The 19,234-nt window shown below is 55.3% G+C and overlaps 8 protein-coding genes across 8 annotated transcripts; 4 read left to right on the top strand and 4 right to left on the bottom strand.

Annotated features, from left to right (window-relative positions):
- Positions 1-1,911: 1,911 nt before the first annotated feature.
- J3D65DRAFT_446268 (uncharacterized protein) lies at positions 1,912-5,145 on the bottom strand. Its single transcript, XM_066796300.1, has 2 exons — positions 4,968-5,145; positions 1,912-4,906 (listed from the first exon to the last, which is right to left on the bottom strand). The coding sequence occupies exons 1-2, from the start codon at positions 5,034-5,036 to the stop codon at positions 2,120-2,122; spliced, it is 2,856 nt and encodes a 951-aa protein (XP_066653984.1). The 5' UTR covers positions 5,037-5,145; the 3' UTR covers positions 1,912-2,119.
- A 281-nt stretch (positions 5,146-5,426) lies between these two features.
- J3D65DRAFT_669350 (Pre-rRNA-processing protein TSR2-domain-containing protein) lies at positions 5,427-6,102 on the top strand (the record flags this gene model as incomplete). Its single annotated transcript, XM_066803189.1, has 2 exons — positions 5,427-5,481; positions 5,540-6,102. The coding sequence occupies 2 exons, from the start codon at positions 5,427-5,429 to the stop codon at positions 6,100-6,102; spliced, it is 618 nt and encodes a 205-aa protein (XP_066653983.1).
- Positions 6,103-6,399: 297 nt separating this feature from the next.
- J3D65DRAFT_446291 (BSD domain-containing protein) lies at positions 6,400-8,210 on the top strand. Its single transcript, XM_066796301.1, has 3 exons — positions 6,400-6,801; positions 6,861-7,646; positions 7,701-8,210. The coding sequence occupies exons 1-3, from the start codon at positions 6,606-6,608 to the stop codon at positions 8,003-8,005; spliced, it is 1,287 nt and encodes a 428-aa protein (XP_066653982.1). The 5' UTR covers positions 6,400-6,605; the 3' UTR covers positions 8,006-8,210.
- A 529-nt stretch (positions 8,211-8,739) lies between these two features.
- On the bottom strand, positions 8,740-11,612 carry J3D65DRAFT_630607 (RanGTP-binding protein-domain-containing protein). Its single transcript, XM_066800852.1, has 2 exons — positions 11,384-11,612; positions 8,740-11,292 (listed from the first exon to the last, which is right to left on the bottom strand). Exons 1-2 carry the CDS (start codon positions 11,402-11,404, stop codon positions 9,118-9,120), a joined length of 2,196 nt encoding a protein of 731 aa, XP_066653981.1. The 5' UTR covers positions 11,405-11,612; the 3' UTR covers positions 8,740-9,117.
- Positions 11,613-11,752: 140 nt separating this feature from the next.
- On the top strand, positions 11,753-14,623 carry J3D65DRAFT_630604 (P-loop containing nucleoside triphosphate hydrolase protein). Its single transcript, XM_066800851.1, has 3 exons — positions 11,753-13,402; positions 13,453-14,153; positions 14,209-14,623. Exons 1-3 carry the CDS (start codon positions 11,938-11,940, stop codon positions 14,254-14,256), a joined length of 2,214 nt encoding a protein of 737 aa, XP_066653980.1. The 5' UTR covers positions 11,753-11,937; the 3' UTR covers positions 14,257-14,623.
- A 183-nt stretch (positions 14,624-14,806) lies between these two features.
- On the top strand, positions 14,807-16,662 carry J3D65DRAFT_630602 (uncharacterized protein). The gene is made up of 3 exons (XM_066800850.1): positions 14,807-15,328; positions 15,627-15,886; positions 16,003-16,662. The coding sequence occupies exons 1-3, from the start codon at positions 15,110-15,112 to the stop codon at positions 16,352-16,354; spliced, it is 831 nt and encodes a 276-aa protein (XP_066653979.1). The 5' UTR covers positions 14,807-15,109; the 3' UTR covers positions 16,355-16,662.
- Positions 16,598-17,514, bottom strand: J3D65DRAFT_630597 (uncharacterized protein). The gene is made up of 3 exons (XM_066800849.1): positions 17,462-17,514; positions 17,051-17,413; positions 16,598-16,938 (listed from the first exon to the last, which is right to left on the bottom strand). The coding sequence occupies exons 2-3, from the start codon at positions 17,339-17,341 to the stop codon at positions 16,783-16,785; spliced, it is 447 nt and encodes a 148-aa protein (XP_066653978.1). The 5' UTR covers positions 17,342-17,413; positions 17,462-17,514; the 3' UTR covers positions 16,598-16,782.
- Positions 17,515-18,061: 547 nt separating this feature from the next.
- On the bottom strand, positions 18,062-18,839 carry J3D65DRAFT_604651 (uncharacterized protein; the record flags this gene model as incomplete). Its single annotated transcript, XM_066798288.1, has 2 exons — positions 18,062-18,665; positions 18,727-18,839. The coding sequence occupies 2 exons, from the start codon at positions 18,837-18,839 to the stop codon at positions 18,062-18,064; spliced, it is 717 nt and encodes a 238-aa protein (XP_066653977.1).
- Between the last annotated feature and the right edge of the window lie 395 nt (positions 18,840-19,234).

Genomic DNA, 19,234 nt, shown 5'->3' with positions numbered 1-19,234 from the left:
CGTTCTTCGGTGATGGTGGTAGGTCCTGACGGTGGCGGGTGTCGTTGGGGCGAGGTTGTCTCCCAGACAACGGGGATAGGTCGGACCGGAAGACGAAGAAGACTAATAAGACTAAGACCGAGAAGAAGTAAAGGAACAGAGAGGGGAGAAGGAGAGAGGGGAAAGATATAGAGGAGAAAGAGAAAAAGTGAGGGGGGAATGAGAGAAAGAGAGAAAAAGAGAAGAAGAAAAAAAGCAAAATAACAGGGGGAGCATCACATTTAAATACCTTACGCCCTCCCCTTTCTCTCTCTCTATCTCTCCCTCTCCTTATCTTCACATCTAATTCTCCATCTCCATCACGTCACACTGCTAGGTTGTATCGTTTTCCTGCAATCTTGCTAGGCGTGGTGACTTTTCAAATCTTGCATCCACGGTACACGCAACCAAACCACGTCCCGCAATCGACAAAGCAAGACCACGTGCTGAACTTCCCCATCCGAGCTGAACATCCCCATCCCCGGCGTCCTCTACTGTGGTCGAAGTTACCTAATAAATCGTTCCATTGGATGGCTCTGCGCAAGCGAATGGAAGAGCACCGGAAAAGGAGACAAGAAGAGTGCGGAAAAGGGGGCTCGGGACGCTTACAATTACTTGGCTGATTCACTCACCACGTTCCCTCCATTCCAACGGTTGCACACAATCCCAAAACACGGCCTTGTCACGTCAAAGTTCCGTCATTCTCCTGGCAGCTCTTTGTTCGGTTCGCCTGCGCCATGGAAGCATTCAACACTCCGCCCATGGACCACCACCATCCCCTCTGCCATCCCTTTGACGAACGTCGGTCCGCCCAGCTTACACGTCACATTATTCCTGGCATCCACCCGGGATAGGGAGACGACAAACCATGGAAAGAGTTTCTCGCGCACCTTCTCGTTGCCCGTGAGAGCTCGCTACGGTGGGCTTCATGCCGCGTTTGGAAAAGCCATGTTACCCACTACGTTTGAAGTTGCGAGTCACTGGTTCCGTTTGTCATTGCCTTTGGCGGAGAGCAAACTACCAAGGGAGGGTAAGATGGGATGCGGGTACTGAGTAAGGTAGCGCAGGACGAGGGTGTGGGTGTTGTACCCCTTACCCACCCACCTACCTACTCTTTTTTCTCTTTTCTTATTTCCATTCTCGTCTTGCGACGTTTAAAGTTGTATGTTGCGGGCTTGAGATTTGGTACCGAAGAGCTCGAACGAGGAGGAGGGGCGAGGGCGTTCCGCTCAATGGCACCGTGTCATACGAAGCACCTGAAGAGGCAGACTGCTCCACCTCGGCCTGCTTTGCCTAAAGTTCGGACTGGAACCGAGTAGTCCGGACTGGAGGGTCAAGCGGCGAGTCAGCGGTAAGGCGAAGTGAGTGACGACTGATTAGTACGACTTCATCAATCGCATCAACTTGTGCCTGCACACCTCCTTCCTCTTGCGCGGCCCAAAAATCCGATGCGTCCCGAATTCCAGCAAGTACGCTGCGATTGGTTAGTGGATGGTGACCAAGGCCTTGTGGAATGGTCAGTGACGAGGGTGGGCCGTGGATTCTGCTTGCACGATTCCCAACGAGGAGGGATGGCGTTGGTGAACAGTTTTCTGTCATACTGCGAATATTGCGGCTCAGCTGTGGAGAGGAGGGCAGACGAAGATCCAACTGGTCGCTCGACAAAACTGGTAGAACGGGTCGCATTCGATGACGATCGGCGAAATCAGGAGAGTGTGGACAATATGTTGGGTTTCTCTGTGTGTAAGCATGGGGGATTAGATCTGTGGTCGAATTGAGTAAATGAAATATGCATGCAACCAGGGCCTCCTCCGATGCAGTGACAGCCTCAAACCTGGCTCAGCCCCCAGCAAATAGAGACACAATCATCACAAAATATATGCCGGCAATATATGAGAAAGGCGACAACGCTACAATTTGCAAAAAGAAAAAGGACAAGTCTGGTTACAACAAAACGAATGAACTGAGAGGGTATAGTGAAAGATGCAACAGGAGCAATGCTGTGTAAATGCTGTAGCAAACAAAGGAAATATTACAGCGATAAAGTAGTAGACAATTCTGACGCGCCCGTTAGTAATGCACAACGGGCCTCTATGCCGTATTAAAACTCCGCAGCGGTCATGAAGCGCTCAGGCTCCGGTCTTTTGTCCTTTTTCTCGGTCTCTTGACTCTTCTTGGCCTCCTGATTCTCCCCGCTCTTCATCTCGACTTCTTGTTTCTGCACCGCGTCATACTTTTCTCTGTCCATTTCCTCTTCGACTGCTTCCTTCGCCTCGTCTTCTTTCAATACTGAGGCTCCGGTGCCAGTTGTCCTTGTGTCTATACCATGACTATCGGAATCCCTCTCCCGCATGCTGCTTTGGAAGCTCATGAGAGTTGTTGTGCTCGGATTCGGCTTGTGATTGCCCACTTGCAGTTTGAACGGGTACGCGATGCCTTCGCAAGTCGGCCGGGTGCTTGTATTGTTGCTAGGAGGGATAATCGTCGGGGAACCGTCGGCATCCTCCGACATGACTATGAGAGGCTGCTGGGCATCCGAGGTGCTGAGCCTAGGACTAGGGATAGGGGACGAGAAAGCAGTATCGGGGTCAGGGGCGCGAGTGGAAATCGTCGCAGCAATTGAGCCAGTCTCAGGGTAAGACGCCGACACTGGGAGCGAGATAAAAGGCGGGGGAGAGGATGCCGTGGGAAGCTGGTCTGAGAGCATGCCTTCGGTCGATGCTGGATGCCATGTGTCTGTATCCGTTTGACCCTCGTCCGTCACCGTGCGACGACGGGAGCGAGGGCGACTATCGACGGTCAGGCGTCTGCCTTTCTTCTTGCTACTCATGCTGACTGATCTGGGTCGAGATTTGGCATCGGGAGCACCTTCAGGATCCACAGTTGCCTCCTCGATCGAGTCGGCGCGCGTTTCGCGTCGAATGGTCGCTTGGTCGTGTTTGCTGCCCCAACCGCTCCACATGGCAAGACCCCAACTCTTAACCTTCTTAATGCGTGGGAGGTCTCGGTCTTTGAGGCGGCGCCCTGCAAGGGCAGTAGGCGGTGGGGTTTCTCCATCAAAACCCTCGTAGCCGGCGGCCATTTCTTCGATTCTTCGGCTTTGAACTGCGCGCTTCTCCTTTTCGAATTTCTTCGCCCAGCGCTCTTGCACATTCATCCACTTCTTCACAGGCCCTTCTTTGATAATTCCAATCTCCGATGGAGAAATTTGTAGAAGGTGGATATTTTCCGGATCCTCCATTGCACGTATCCTACCCTGCCTGTTTATCCGTTGTCGTATCATGTGATGCTCAAAAGGTGGCAGAGGGTCTCCGGCACGACCGATTATGTCTTTCGCGTCCATTTCTGTACCATCGGACTGTTGTAGCGGCTCGGCAGAACTACTGGCAACGGGTCTCTCAGGACTGGAGTCTGGTGACTCGCCGATGTCAGAGACCTCTTCGTCGTCCAGAATATCGATAGGCTTTTTCTGGGCTCGTGCAAGAGCCCAGGCTCCAAAGTGAGCCACGGATCTATACATCAACTTTGCCGGGCGTGTAAAACTGAGGGTGTGTGGAACGTGACAAAGATCGTCCCAAACCTCCAGCTTGACATCCGTTGGTGGGTATCTATCGGCTTCTTCTTTGACCCTCTCCTGCTCTTCTGGGGTTAAATGCGACAGGTCGGGCAAGTAGTTCATGGGAGCAGCGGCCTTGTGCGCGAGGTACACTTGCTCGTCGTGCAAAAGCTCCCCACCTCCAACCTGAACCAGGAGAGGCGGAAGGCCACCCAAAGTCGGCTGGAGAACAGGAGATACAAGAGGGTGATTGAGCAGATGGTTAGCAGCATAAAGCTGGATCTGATCCTTGATCGTAATGAGCTTGCCATCTATAGTGATGGTGAGGTTTGGCGGGGGTAGAGCGAAGGATGATCCAGCTGCTTTGGCGCTAGAGTCGAGTGGATCCGGGGCCTGTCCATCCACCTGCTTTTCAATGGAATAGCCCCGAGCGCGATTTTCTCCCTCTTCTTTTGTGTCTTTGACCGTTGGGGGTTTGTTCTTGCGTGACGAGGCATTCATCTCAACGGAACCCTTCTTGATGGCTTCTAAGTCGTCCGCGTTGGGAGGTGGCCAAGCCATTGACGGCTTGTGAGAAAATCCGTGAGACGGAATGTAGTCAAGCTTCCCATCGCCGAGGAGACTTGGAAACGAGTGCGTAAGGTCAACCCAGGGAGAGAGCAAGATGCCACCAGCCGGGAGAGGGATTCCCTGATCGCGAAGTGTAATGAGGAGTGATAGTGCCATTCCACCACCCGCCGAGTCGCCAGCTACAAGAATAGTGGACGGATGGTGGTCCTGTAGCAGATAGAGATATGCCGCGACAGCGTCGTGTATGCCGCAAGGGAACGGGAATTGTGGCGATAGTCGATATCTCGGAGCAAAGACCCTTGCTTTCAGTTTTCTTGCGTGCCGTTGGATCTGATAGCGGTGCTCATCGACGCTCCCAAAGTAGTATGCGCCGCCATGGATATACAGGATTATCCTCTGTCCCGTTGGATCTTGTGCAGCTCTGCGCTCAGAGTAGTCTTTTCGCATTTCGATCCATTCAGCCTTGAGGTGGGGGTTTTCGCCGCGCCACTGCCACCATGTCTTGCCACCGACCCGCTCGATTCCATCAGGACCCAGTTGTGCCTGCAGAATGTCGGCAGCCTTGGTCAAAAAGTCCAGCGGTATGGTTACATCGTCTGCCTTGACCCAGGCGGGAACTGGCACCCATTGCTGGGTAAAGGCCTGGACCTCCTCGACGGTGTGGTCGGCAGCATATGTTAGGAATTGGCGCACGAGCTGCAGGCCCTCGTGGTAGCCAATGTACGCGGTTGGCTTTCCTTGATGGGGCTTGCGGTTCAAGTACTGGAGCGTGCCAATGAGCAGGTGCGGCACAGCAGCGAATGGGTGTGGATGGGCGGCTTACGTGGGAAAAGTAAGTCTCAATGACAGTCGGTGTGACAGCAGCGGCAACGGTCAAGGTATTCAGGACCATGGTTGGTGTCTTGGAAATCAAGGGAGAAGAAGAAAAGAAGGGGCGCAACGAGAGGGTAGGTTTTGGAGTCGCGGCAGTCAGAGGGGGATCATGCTCGCGATGAACGAAAAAGGCAAAGGAGCGTCGAGAAGGAGGAGGGAGATGAAAGGTGATAGGATAGGGGGCTCTGGGGGTCGAGCGCAGCGGCGGACAATCCAAGATGAGCGAGTCTGGGGAAGATGGTTTGGCGAGCTCCCGTCGGGCTCACCTGCAGGCGGCGAGGGTCCAGCGCTAGCGGCAGCCGACGTCATTGCCTGCAGGCCCAGCACCGGTGCGTGGGAAATCTCTGTGCCCAACGTTCAATTTGCACACCCACCACTCGACCTCCCCACCACCACCGCGGCCTTTGCCATGTCGGCCTCCAACACCAACGGCCCCGTTTCCGCCGCCACCAACTCGAGCCCAGGTACGTCCCGTCGAGTTTCCGCACCTTGGACGCGCACGGTCGTCTGATCTCCTCGCAGCCCACCAACTCAAGTCCGAGCGTTTCGGACAGGGCATCTGGTTTGCTCTGCAAGCATGGCCTGCCCTCACCGTTGCCATCCAGAGTCAGTTTGGAGGCCCAGATGGCGCCGATAAGCGTGACTGGCTCGCCGGAGCCATACAAGACATTCTCGAAAACGACCCGGATACCGACCAGCTCGACATTGAGACGGTTCTGCTTCAGGTCATGGAAGACGAATTCGAAGTGCGCCTGGAAGACGAAAGCGAGGTCCTCGTCGCCGCCACAATTGTCAAACTGAAGGACGAGGTCACCCAGGGCAAGTTCGACACTGTCGATGCCATGGAGCGCAGGTGGCGAGAGAGGAGGGGCAAGGGACCGAATCTGGGCAACATCCAAGTTGTTCAAGAGGGTGGCGTCAACGATGCAACCGACGACAGCGACCTGGAGGTCTACGGCGACGAGGACGAAGACGCGACCATGGAGGACGCGCCTCAACTTGTTCCAGCAGCGCCCAAAGAAAAGTCGGAACCCGAGGTCGACGAAGACGGCTTTACCAAGGTTGTGGGCAAGAAGAAGCGTTGAATAAGACAGACGTGCTGCATTTCTGCATCCATCTGAACAGGCAAGGCGTTTCCGGAGTCATACGACATAATTGGTGTGGCTGTGGCTTCAGTGGGGCGCTATAGACGGAAGAAAAGGGAGTTTTTACTTTGGAGAGGGTCGCGCAAGTCTAAGGTACATAGATGATATTTTTAATATGCCGTTGAAAGCAAGGCACTCGTATTCAGTACTCCTGTCACCGGTTCGCCGAATGCGGCGGCGGGAGCCCCCGCCTCAGGTGTGCCGCCGCCGCCGACCAGGGAGACCAGACCAGGAACCGCAAGGTAACCGCGCCGTATCCCGATCAACCCGCTTCCGTGCCGTCACCACCTCCGCTGCTCCTCCTGCAGCGACGCAACCGACCATCCACCTCTCAAGAAACATACGCCCACGCCCACGCCCACGTCCACGCCACATACGCTCTGCCCACATCTTGCTTTTTGTCGCGAGTGCCGCAGCACCTTCCCACTGCCCCGCGCCACACCATGGACGTCGCATACGACCACATCCAGGAGGAGAGCTTCCCCGACGACGAGCGCCCCAAAAAGGATGACGAATCCAAGGAAAAGCCCAAGCAAAACGACTTCAACACCGAGGTCCAAGAGGCTTACAAGGCCATTTCCAACAGCCCGTGGGCTGCTCGACTCGGCGGCCTTTGGGGCACCGTCAAGAAGCAGGCAAGCAATGCGTGGCCTCTGTTGCCAACTCAACACGTGCTAACTGCCATCCAACACAGGGAGAGACATACTACGAGACTGCGCTCCAACAGTCACAACCCTTGGTAGAACAGGCCAACCAAGGTCTCACTGGCCTGCGCTCCACCATCACCACACACACTCGCAACATCTCTACATCCTTGCCTCAAGTGCAGCTCCCAGAAGCCGACTCCTCCTCCAGGACCACAGTCACAGACAAGGACGGAAACACTGTCGAAGTCAATGCCGCCGCAACTGTGAACCCCGCAACCGAAAATGCAGAACGCTCCGAATCTCTCCCCGCCGACATTGTCAAGGAGGCTGAAGGCATGCTTTCGCTCTTGCGCCTCGAGGGGGCCAAGAGGCTCAAGGATATCCAAAAGGCTGAAGATGCGGCTGACGAAGCTCTGCTCAAATTTGGCACCAACATTCGTAATTTCTTGCGCGACGCCGTCACAATTGCGCCACCCGAGGATGGCAGTCCAACGGACGGTTCGCAGTCAAAGGTGCTTTTCGAAAGCAAAGACGCTGATGGCAAGCGAATTATCCACACTACCCGTTTCGATGCGCAATTGCATGTGATCCACTCTAACCTGGATGGCTTCACAAAGGACCCTGAAAGCCCAGAGTGGGATGGCTGGACCAAGGAATTTGATATTGATCAGAAGACGGCGGACATTACAAAGGACCTCGAAAGGTATCCCGAATTGCGGAAATCAATGGAGGCCCTGGTCCCGGACAAGGTCGAGTACAAGCCATTTTGGACTCGGTACTACTTCCTCAGGCATGTGATTGAGAGCGAGGAGCAGCGTCGCAGGGAGATGCTGAAGGGTGCGTACTATCCCAACTCGTTTGGTTTTTGTCAGTGCTCACATGTAGTCACAGCTTCTGCTTCTCGAGTTGACGAGGAAGAGGTCGGATGGGACGACGACTCAGACGACGAGGCGGAAAAGTCGACGGCCAAAACCTCGTCTCCAGATGCCGGCCTCTCCAACTCCAAAGACACGCTCAAGCCTTCGACGGCCGAGACGGCCAAGGGGGATGTGCGCAAACTCAGCGACGAGCGCTCCCAGCCCGACAGCGACGCCAGCTACGACGTTGTCAGCGGCGCCACGAGCCGCGGGCCCGGCAGCCCCAAGGAGGCCAAGCGCACGACGGCCGACGAGAGCGACGAGGAGGACTGGGAGTAGAACTCCGTCTGCTACTCCACTGTAACCTGACGAGTCGAATTGTTATTGTTCCTTCTTTGCCTTCTTTGGAAATTTCTGGTTGGGGTTTGAAATTGGGAGCTTCTACGAGACTGTTCTTGCTAGTTCCACCTCGGTCATCAACATGGGGAGCGGCGTTCTTCGGAATCGATGGGTCATGATGGATGGGATGGGTTGCGCACGCACTGCTTGGCAGTGAGGATACTTTGAGGCGCGCAGACGCAGAGGTTACTCTGCGATGCCTGCAGGATATGAAGCGCGTTTGCTGGTGTTGTCTGTTCAGTTTTGAGCAACGTCAACAATGCAACGGATGAATTCAACTTGCAAAAGAAACTGGTGCATCAGTCGTGACCTTGACCTCATTGCTGGGCCTTTTAGGTACTGTGTCAACTCATAACGAGGCGTACCCGCAGCGCCGTCTGAGGGCCGACTTAGCTATTATAGATTGTCTAGTTGCTAGATACGAAATGTGTAACTGTAGTGCTTGGTCAATGAACCGAGCACCGTTGGGGAAAATAAGATGTTTATTGCTTTCATGTTTTACAGCGGCGTAACATTAGGGCCCTTTTCTAAACCACTACACAACCATTGCTGAACCGTTGCACAGACGTTGCGCAACCGTTAAGTACAGTTGGACTGCGGCAGATGTTTTGATTGGTGGTTGTTCCTCAATTGGCTTTCAATAAGACTGCTACGTTTGAAGTTGCGCAAAAGCCGCCGTGCTCTCTTACATGGAAGGTGTTGATTCACTGTCAATAGAACTACCAAGTCTGAAGTTTTGCGCTTTCATGGGATGCTCGCGAATTTAGCGGTTGCACGAAAGCCGCTCTGTTTATTGTCACAAGAAAATGGGCACCACGTGTTTGACTCGGATATTTAGTTCCACTTGCATCCTCTGACCATGCGTCCATTCCAATTTATCTTCCAGTGTGAAGTAATCATACACAGTAGCAAGCCGACTGGGCAGCAAACTTCGAAAACGCCTCATTGAATGCAAACGCCCGTGCTAAACAGCAGACACTAAAGCCGCCCCATGCTTCCCATCTTCGGAGAATCGCCAAATAAACAGATTGATATCTTCACAGGGTTACATCTCACACTGAACCCGATTCCGGTGGCGTCTCAGGCACGCGTCCATGGCGGATGCCTTGCCTGCGCGCTTGGTCACCATGGACACCAGCAACAGGCCGTGTAGCCTTGCGCAGCAGCGGGCTCGGGCTGGCGCCTTGTCCCAGATCCCTCTCCCTGCTCGGCAGGGGCACATCGCGATGCGGCAACGACGCACTGGATGATACGGAGGCAGACGAGCCGGCGACGGGACGACGCGGCGAAGGACTCGGCCGCGTGGTCGCCGCGCTGCTTGTATACGGGTAAGGAGGATCCGAAGCGATCTCAGCACCGTACGGCGTCGTCTGGCGCGAGTACATGCGGCCAGGGGAGCTGGCGTCGTAGTCGGCGCCGCCGGCGTGCTCGACCAGGTACTCTTCGCCGCGGCGCTTGATGGGGCTCTCGTCGTAGGGGTCGAAGCCGACGCGGCGCGCGGCGTCGCGGCGGACGCGCTTGCGCAGGTCCGAGTCGTTGCCCGCGCCCACGGTACTGCTCTCGGAGAGAAAGAAGGTGAGGAGTTCGTCGGGGATCGAGAGGTGGCTGTTTTGCTGGAATTGCTGGAGTGCCGTCAGGCGGATCAGCATCTCGAGGAGGGAGAGCGAGGTCTTGATGGGTGGGAGGCCCGGCGCAGCGGTCGATGACGCGGGTTGAGGGTAAGGAGAGGCAGTTGGACGTCGTTTCGTCATGGCGGTTGGTGGGGGTGACGACTGCGTGGGCCTAGCTGGGCTCGGAGAGGGCGTGCGCAGGTCGAGGTTGGACATGCCGGCTGTCAGGCGGGGGTCGAGCGATGAGGAGCGGTTGGGATCGGTGCTTGTGCTGGAAGGTGGGAGTTCGGTTTCGTCCAAGTCTTCGTCGTCTGAATCTGGCTCTTCCGAGTAGACTTCAAAAGCCATCCACTCGAGGTCGAGATCTGGTGGCAGCCGCCAGTGTTCCAGAGGTGGTGCGGAGGACTCCTGTGGAGGCTCTGATTCTGGAGCCCTGGACTCCCGAAAGAGCTGTGCGTCGATCGCTGACTGCTCGTCTTCCTCTGATACGCTTGGAGGCTCGTCTTTGCCATCGGGCTCGGCATCTTCAAACCAAGCACTTTCTGAAGCCTGTCGTTCCATCATCCGTCTTGGTGGGACAGCATGTATGTCGCGCTTCAGGAGAAGGATGGGGTTGTTGGTTTCTCCATCGGTCCCAATGTTTAGAATCTTGCCGGTATCTGCGTAGAATATTTTGGAAATCTCGTGGATGGGCATGACTTCTCTTATTCCTGCCTGTGGGACGTCTTCAAATGGACCTGGTTGCGGTTCGTCTTCCTCAAAAGTGTGCACCCGGTCGTCATCAAGGTCTTCAATCAAGATGAGCTGGTACGCGAATTCGAATGCTCTGCCTTCTGCAGCCCGAATACTGCCATGAGGACGCGTGGCTTTTCCAGATTGTTCTGGAGATGATGGGAAATCGTACAGCCTATCCAGCGGCACTCTCATGAGCTTGACACGAGCTTTGTGAATTACTTCTTTCCAAGTGGTCTCTCTGATTCCTTCTTCATCGTGTGGGCGAATGTGACCCGAAAAAAGCATGTACATTGAAAGAGTGAAGGCTGGGCCTATTTGAACGGCGTTCGAGGAAAGCGCTGAATATTGCGAGTCTCCAGCGGTGAGGAAAGTGCTTGCTTGCAACAACCTGGACGGAGAGACTGTGGCGGGGAGCGAGGTCGAAAGATTCGCCCCAGAGGTTGTTATCGCAAGATTTATGAGCGGCACTGCATCCTCTATGCTTTCCAGAAGCTTTCTGATATCTGAAATGATCAATTTGAGCTCCATCTCATTGTGGGCTTTTGACTGTGCGCGGGAGCTGCCTCGACGCTGTAATTCCTCTTCGCCAGCAGCCTTGGCAAGGCGCTGGCCTAAGGCTTGAATACCCCATCGGAGAGACTTGGTCAAGTTGACAGCAGATTCCAGAGATGTGTTGCCACGGGCGGATATCAACTCAATCATGTCAATAGCGGGGGAAATGATTCTGATTTTGGCCTCAAGACGCCTCTGAAGGGTTGCAAGTTCTTGTCGCTCTTCTATGTTGCCGACGGTCTTCAACAAACGGGAGCATTGCTTCATGGCAAAGCTACTTGTAATGACGATGCCGGAGCGGATGGCATAGTTCATCGCCTGCTGCGTGACCTGGGAGGTGTAAGTGCACATTGGAGTCCAAGCCGAAATCAAGGAGATGCCCTCGGACGCTGAGAAATGAAATGACATGAGCGCCACTGACCTTGGAAAGTAGAATATCCATGATGGAGTTGAGACTTTAGGGTATAGGCGGGAGGCGAGACCGCAAACGAATTATTCAATGGAGATGGAGCTGCTGGAGCAAGCGCCCGGTGTATTTGAACCTTGTAGTCGATTCGGGATACGTTTTTCTCGAAGACTTGGTGTTATTGTGAAAAAGAGAGCAGCGAGCCCAGGCAGTGTTGGAGCGTTGCATGGCGGAGAAGCGTTTGGAGCGGTGATGGCCATGGACTAAATCGGCTTAGCGCGGACGGAGTCACGAGTGAGTCAGTTGAGAGGCGCCGGGTTTCTGCCGGGCGTCGTAGCGAAGCCGTGCGCGGTCCGGGTTGAAGTCGAAGCCCCACCATTTGCAGCCCAAAGCTTGCACTTCTCAAGGACGAGAGCATCACCCAGCCATTCAATCTCGGTCGCCAGGCTTTGTCATTCGACTCCTTCATAGCCGGGTCCTTCTCTTCTGTCGCTGCCTCCTCCTCCAGTGACTTCGCATATTTCCTGTCCTTTCATACCTTTTTTTGATTCCCCCACATTGCCGCCAAAATGGCTGATCTCAACTCGTGGGAAGACGACAAGGACGCTCAGGATGAGAGCCTTGCCCAACAGGCACAGCAGCAAATGAACATCAACAACGCTGCGCGCGCGCCCTCCTTCACTCCTGGTGCCGCCGCCTTCACTCCCGGCGCAGCAACGTTTACCCCCGGCCAGTCCTTCCAGCCCTACGGCGGCTACCAGCAGCCATACGGGCAATACTACGGTGGTGGTGCGCAACAAGGATATGGAGGGTACCCACAATATGGCCAGCAGCAGCAGCAGCAGCAGCAGCAGCAGCAGCAATATGGCCAATATGGCTACGGCCAACAGGGCTATGGCTACGGCGGCAACCAGCAATATGGCGGGTACAACAACCAGCAGCAAAACTTCCAACCCCAGCAGCAACAAAGCCAGGCTCCAAAGATTGCCAAGAGAGGCGACGACTTGAAGGCTGAGCCCGCTGCGCCCAAGCCCGCCGCTGCTCCTGCAGCCGAGGCGCCCAAGCAGCCCAAGACTCTGTCCATCGGCGGAGATGGCAGCGCAAAGGTCGAATCGACCGGTGGCACCAAGGTGCTCAGTGTGGGTGGCGAGTCTCCAAAGCTGGAAAAGGCCGGCGCTACCAAGGTGCTCAGCATCGGCACTCCCGCCGCCAGCGACAAGCCTGCCGCATCAGCCGCAAAGGCTGCTGCGGACAAGGACAAGGCCGCCCCAGAGGCCGGAAAGAAGGTCACCGCAGCCAAGGCCATCGAAAAGACTGGAGAAGCTGCAGGACCCGCGGCATCTGGCAAGACGTCGCCCACCCCATCGACCGGCAGAAGCAGCCCTACCAGAGCCGAGATCAAGGCCGCAAAGCAACAGGCCGACATGGTTGCCCAGGAACAGTCCGCCGACGTCGACGAGGACACTCTGGCCGAAATGTACGGCAAGGAGCACGTTAACGTCATTTTCTTGGGCCACGTCGATGCCGGAAAGTCTACTTTGGGAGGTTCTATTCTCTACGCTACCGGCATGGTTGACGAGAGGACCATGGACAAGTACAAGAGGGAGGCCAAGGAGGCTGGCCGTGAGACCTGGTACCTGTCGTGGGCTCTGGATTTGACCAAGGAAGAACGTTCCAAGGGCAAGACTGTGGAAGTCGGCAGGGGTTTCTTCGAGACTGAGAAGCGCCGTTACTCAATTTTGGACGCCCCCGGCCACAAGACTTATGTGCCCAACATGATTGGAGGCGCGTCCCAGGCCGACGTTGGTGTTCTCGTCATTTCTGCCCGCAAGGGCGAGTACGAGACTGGTTTCGAAAAGGGCGGCCAAACAAGAGAGCACGCCGTGCTTGCCAAGACTCAGGGCGTCAACAAGCTTGTCGTTGTTGTCAACAAGATGGACGACCCCACGGTCGAGTGGAGCGAAGAGCGCTACAAGGAGTGTACTTCGAAGCTCACGCAATTTTTGAAGGGTGTTGGCTACAACCCCAAGACTGGTAAGACAAATTCGACAGTGTTTGTTTCAATGCTGACCTCTGACTCACAGATCTCACTTTCATGCCCGTCTCTGCCCAAACGACTCTTGGTATCAAGGACAGAGTACCCAAGGAAGTTTGCCCGTGGTTCGATGGACCTTCATTGCTCGAGTTCCTCGACAACATGAAAACTCTGGAACGTAAGCTCAATGCTCCTTTCATGATGCCCATCTCTGCCAAGTACAAGGATTTGGGTACCATGGTTGAGGGCAAGATTGAGGCTGGTGTCGTCAAGAAGGGCGTCAAGTACCTTATGATGCCCAACCGTGAGCAGGTTGATATCGCTGCTCTTTATGGCGAGACGGAAGACGAAATCCAGGCCGCTACTTGTGGTGAACAGGTGCGCATCCGTCTGAGGGGCATTGAAGAAGAAGACATCCTGCCCGGTTTCGTCATTTGCTCTCCTAAGCGGCCCGTCCACTGCGTTTCCAAATTCGAGGCTCAGATTGTCCTGCTCGACCTCAAGTCCATTCTCTCGGCCGGTTTCAACTGTGTCCTTCACGTGCACTCTGCTACGGAAGAAGTAACTTTTGACGCCCTGCTGCATAAGCTGGAGAAGGGCACCGGCAGGAAGAGCAAGAAGCCTCCTGGATTCGCCACCAAGGGCATGAGCATCATTGCTCGCCTGTCCGTTACTGGTGGTGCGGGCAGTGTTTGTGTCGAGAGATTCGAGGATTACCCGCAGATGGGACGCTTTACGCTGAGAGACCAGGTAATTCTATTCCAATGTATTTTGTTAGATCTCGCAGTAAGCTAACTTTTCCCAGGGTCAAACCATCGCGATTGGCAAGATAACCAAGCTCATCACCGAGTAAGAGGTGAAGGATATCCGGAACAGGCGGCATAGTTGAGGCGTTCAAAACATCGATATAGCTACGACGTCATGCATGGAGGGAGGAACGACCAGAGATGCTCTGGTCAATTCTTGGGAGACGGCCCTGATTCTCCAGTCGAGGTAGCGAATCCAAAGATTGATTGCAGGACCGTCCTTTCTAGATCGTGGCGCGACAGTGGCTCCCAATGCAGCGTCGGGTGGCGCTTTTGATGTTGAAAATTCACTGTTTGATGGCACAGCAAGAGCAAGTGGTTCTTCAGTCTACCCTTGCAAAATCTAATACGAGATGATTCTCACAGACCACTTCAAGACAACAGTATACGTTCAATACTAGCTGACGTTCAATAGCAAACACCAGCCAGATGCCGCCAGATTGATCGGGACCACGTTCTGACGGGCGCCAAAGTTCCCTCAACGGCGGCTAAGCACTAGCCAGGCCAAGCGGGGTCGGTCGCCTACCACATTGTTCCACAAAGGGTCTGGTTAGCTGAGAGTGGTGGCTGATCGAATTTGGGGGCGGCGAAAGGGGTCACCAGCGGAGGTGGACAGCTGAAGAGAAACCAGGAGCTGCAGCGGTACCTACATGTACCTGGTAGCGGTTTGGCTCTCCGACCTGTCTGTCTGTCTGTCCATGTACCTCCCTGCCTGACCCCATCGCCTCGAATATTCGCCTCCCAAGCTACTGCGTCGAACAACGTCAACAGCGACGGCTCCCGCTGCATGCGCACTCGTCTCGCAACCCCTCGGTCGACGCCCACCAATCCATTCGTCCAATCCACCTCAATCTTCCCTGGCGCAAGAGAAGGACGGCCGCAAAAGGAGCAACGGCAACAATGAAGGCCCCACGCTTCCTCCGCGCCGGCATGCGCAGCGGCAGCAGGGGAGCACCATCGCGGAGCAGGAGAGTGCAACCGACGCCGTACCCGCGGGTGCCGTTCCACGCCGTGCGCTGCACGCAGCTCGTGTCGTCGGCCATCGTAATGAGCGTCATGGTCTTCTTCATCGACCAGCTGGCGCATGATCATTATGAGACGCCGTGGACGTTTTTTGTGGTGAGTTTTGAGCCTTTGGACATGTCTTTCGATTCTGTTCTGTTTCTTCTTTTTGTCTTTGGTCTCATTGCTGGGGTGCGGTGGTGCTGAGCACTTATTATTGTATGTCTTGTGGACAATGGAGACTCAAGCTGGTCGATTGCACTGGGCGTGCTGTGTGACTGGCGCCGAGATGGCATACGTTGCCATGTCGGATAGCTCTCCTGAATAGCTTTTCTCTTCCCGGCATCACCACACAGTACCATCCAAAACGAAGACACCAAAAAGAAAAGGTGAAGCTGACGTCTCAACCCCACAGCTCCTATGCGTCTCAATCCTCACAGTCCTCGCGCTGATCGCAACCATGATCGCGCACTGCATCGGGGGTCTGCGGCCGCAATTCAACCTGGCGCTCAACGGCGGCCTAGTCCTGCTCTGGTCGCTGGGCTTCGGGCTGCTGGCCTGGTGGAGCAGCGGCACGCTGGGCCACGTGTGCAGCGTCGCGCGGTGGGGCGGCGAAGACGGCGTCATGGTGTGCCGCACATACAAGGCGCTGTTTGCGTTTGCCATGTTAGGCTTGTAAGTGACCGACCCATGGTGGGATTCCCGTGGTCGCATTCCTTTCCCTTCGATGAGAGTACGGTCGTGTATTGTATACCTTCTTGTGGGTACGGTGGGACTGACAAGCGACGCAGCACGTCGACGCTGGCAGCGCTGCTCCTCGACCTCTACGTCTACAAGCGCTTCACGCAGCGAGGCTCCTACAACGCCATGCTCGACTACGAAACCAAGACCGAAGCCGTGCCCATCCACCCCATCGAGCGCACGGGGCTCGGCGCCTTTGACCCGGCCATCAACAATCTGCGCCATGATGACGATGACGACAGTGACGACGACGACGTGTTTGGTTGTCGCGGGACTAAACACCAGCAGGACCAACAGCAGCCTGAGGCCGGTCGCATGTTGGAGGACTATGCTGTGCCTGAGCAGCAGTTTAGGTATGATACGGGGTACCATGGTGTCCATGGTGATATGGGGGGGTATTGATGGAGTGGCTTGCGGGAGGAGGGGCACATAGGCAAGGGGTTGCAGATTTGGTGATTGAGAAGGAAGCGTTCCTCTGGGTGGATGGGAGTGGAGAGATCAATTTTTGATGCGACTTGGAGAAGTGGTTGGTTTAAGGTTCCCTGTGCAGCTACATTGATTTGTTGGGAGCTGGCACTCCGCGGTATGGGTGCGAGGCGGTATAGGCGGCATGAGTGGAGTTTCGGGAGTGGTTGGTCTACCATATTTTTTCTTGGATCTCGTCGTTGCGGGTCAATCATCTGAATGAATCTAAAACATGTGGCAAGCAGTAAAGTCCCGCACTACGCCTAATTGAATGGTGTGCTCTGATCAACTTCTAATTTCTCAATCTTCCGTCTCAGAGTTGGCTTCTCCTGTCCCGTTGGCCCTCACATTTCAAGATAGGTGTCTCAACCCGACTTTCCACCGCCAGCCTTCTTCGGGCTACCATGGCCACTCGTTCTCGCTCTCTCTTTCTGAGGGGCCTTGTCTGCGCCTCCTTCAGTCGGATCTCTCGGCTTGCTGATTTCTGGGTTGCCAGGGCTGACGTCGAGTGGGTTGGTGTCCTGCATCGCAACGCATTCTCGTCAGCAAAAGGGGAACAACAAAATACCACCCCAGTTCCTCTCAGCTCAAGCAAGCCAATCAGTCACGTACGCTGGGACCGGATTTCCTCACCTCCCCACTCTCGCGGTTAGCCGTCGCCGTCTCCTCCTCCGGGCTCGTCTTGTTCGGGTTGAAGGCGGCGTCGGTCGTCTGCGCTGCGGCGTCGTCGCCGCTGCTCTTGCTGTACTCGGTGCTCGTCGGGTTCAGGCTGTCCTTGTCTTGGGTGTCCTTGGCCGGGAAGAGGGAGCGTGCTGTTGAGGAGAGCGCTCTGCTGGTCGGCCGCGTTGAGGCTCGCTGGTACGGCAGCTGGGTGACTCGCCGCGTGGCAGCTGTGATGGCACTCGTGGGGCGGATGGGAAGCATTGTCCTTGTGTGAAGTGGGGTGGGGCGTGGAGGAATTGAGTTTGTGGGGTGAGCGTGGTGGGGGATGATGTGCTGCGTCGAATTAGCAAGGCGTTCGTGCTGGAGAGAGGAGCACAATACCTTTGCAAATGAAACGGTTGGTGATACGAGGACGGAGAAGAAGTAAAAGAGGTGGAGTGGGTGCTTTCAAGAGCGTGAGAGGTTCCTGGAGGTGGATGGCCGCCCTGGGGTGCCCTGGGATGCAAGTGACGTCATTGTGACCACGGCGCTGTCCGGGCAAGGAAGTCGAGGCTCCTGTTACCCCAGATTGTAAGTTGGACCGGGGATCGCTCAGACCACGCCAATCAGCACGCCTGCAAAACTAAGACTTGAACATTCTCAACACTGCATTATCGTGAGTAGCTTTGGACAGGCTCAACACCACTGTACGTACTATACACAGGTGCTACTCTGCGTAGCGAAAATGGTGGCCGGCAGAATGCTCGAGGCATGGCAAACTGGCCGTAAAGAAAAGCTAGGTAACCGGAATGTGGACCTCTGAACGCAACGACGCTTGGGATATTGAAAAGCAAATCCGAACGCCTTGCAGAATAGCTTTCAACAGCGGCAAAGTCCTCGGCAATTATTTGCCCGAAATCCCGATTTTGAAGAAAAAGAAAACATTCGTCTTTTCGAGTGCGAAACCATCGTCCCCAGGGCCCGGAGATGCGGGTCTGGCGATCAAGGGAAGCTCACATCGTCAGGCATGACAAAGCCTCTGCGTTCAAAGTCTTGTCGGATGAAATTCGTCATGGCGTCGACCTTTTTGCGCTGGACGTACAAAGGCCCCAATTTGGTGTCCTTTTCGCGTTGGCTCATGTGGCTCTCGGCGACTGATACCGATGATGGAGCATCCGGGGATCCTATGCTGGCTGGATCTTGGGACGAGTTGTGAGAATCTGTCGAAGGCGGGGGGATGACTCTGCCATGGCCGTTGGTTGACGAGTCGGCAGTTTCTGGGGGGTAGCGAGCACTTCCTTGGATTTCGGGCGTGACCTTGAAAGATTGCTTGCGCCCAGGAGGCACACCGCCAACAAGAACCAGGAGCAGTTTCGGTTGGATGGCGCGGACGATCAGGTTGCCGTTGTCGAATTCAATCGTCAGGGTCTCCAGAGGGGCACGTGATGAGGCTGATGGCTCGTGGTTTTCAGAGTGGGAGGTCTCAGATCTGACACTGTGCTCGTGCTCCTTCCATGCCATGGAGACCAGTGCTGCTTGGTCGCGGAGTTCCTTGATGTTGGCGGGCCTGCTATAGGCCAACAGAGTTCCGTTGGGAGACATGACGCTGAGGCAGGTGTTAGGACAATCCGATGGGGGCTTCCAGATTCGGCAGCAGGTGCACATACAACATGCGAGGATACAGCTTTGGGTCGACATTGCTAGCCAGCAAGTCGCTTAGCTTTTTGACGTTGAGCATTGTGGGCAACGAGCCCCGGCGGTTGCGATCTGAAAGAGGCATGTCGAGTCAGCAGGCAGCCTGAACAGTAATTGCAGACGGCCAAGAAGCGCATCCTTTAATTTTTTTACCCCAGGTCAGCAGACATGTGCAGAATCCTGGAAGCGAGGCCAGGAATTGGAAGAGGAGCGTCGCACAAGCGACCTGCACCAGTCATGCAGTCTGAAGGGCAATAATTGGGCGTTGAACGTACATGGCTCCGAGAGTCGGCGATGGGAGAGAGGGAAGGTTGCGCAAAGTCGAAGGTGGGATAGGGGGCGAACAGGACGACGGGGGACTTCCAGGGGCTCGCAGGTGGCGGCGTCAGCAAACAGCTAACTCGGGATGGATAGCGTCAGGCGTGAGGAGCAGACTCGAGGGCACTTGGGAATGTTGTGAGGAAGCCCAGAGGTTGGAGT

Source organism: Phyllosticta citribraziliensis (assembly GCF_038025025.1).
Source record: "Phyllosticta citribraziliensis strain CPC 17464 chromosome Unknown J3D65scaffold_8, whole genome shotgun sequence".
NCBI lineage: Eukaryota > Fungi > Ascomycota > Dothideomycetes > Botryosphaeriales > Phyllostictaceae > Phyllosticta > Phyllosticta citribraziliensis.
This window is presented reverse-complemented; position numbering and strand designations above follow the sequence as displayed.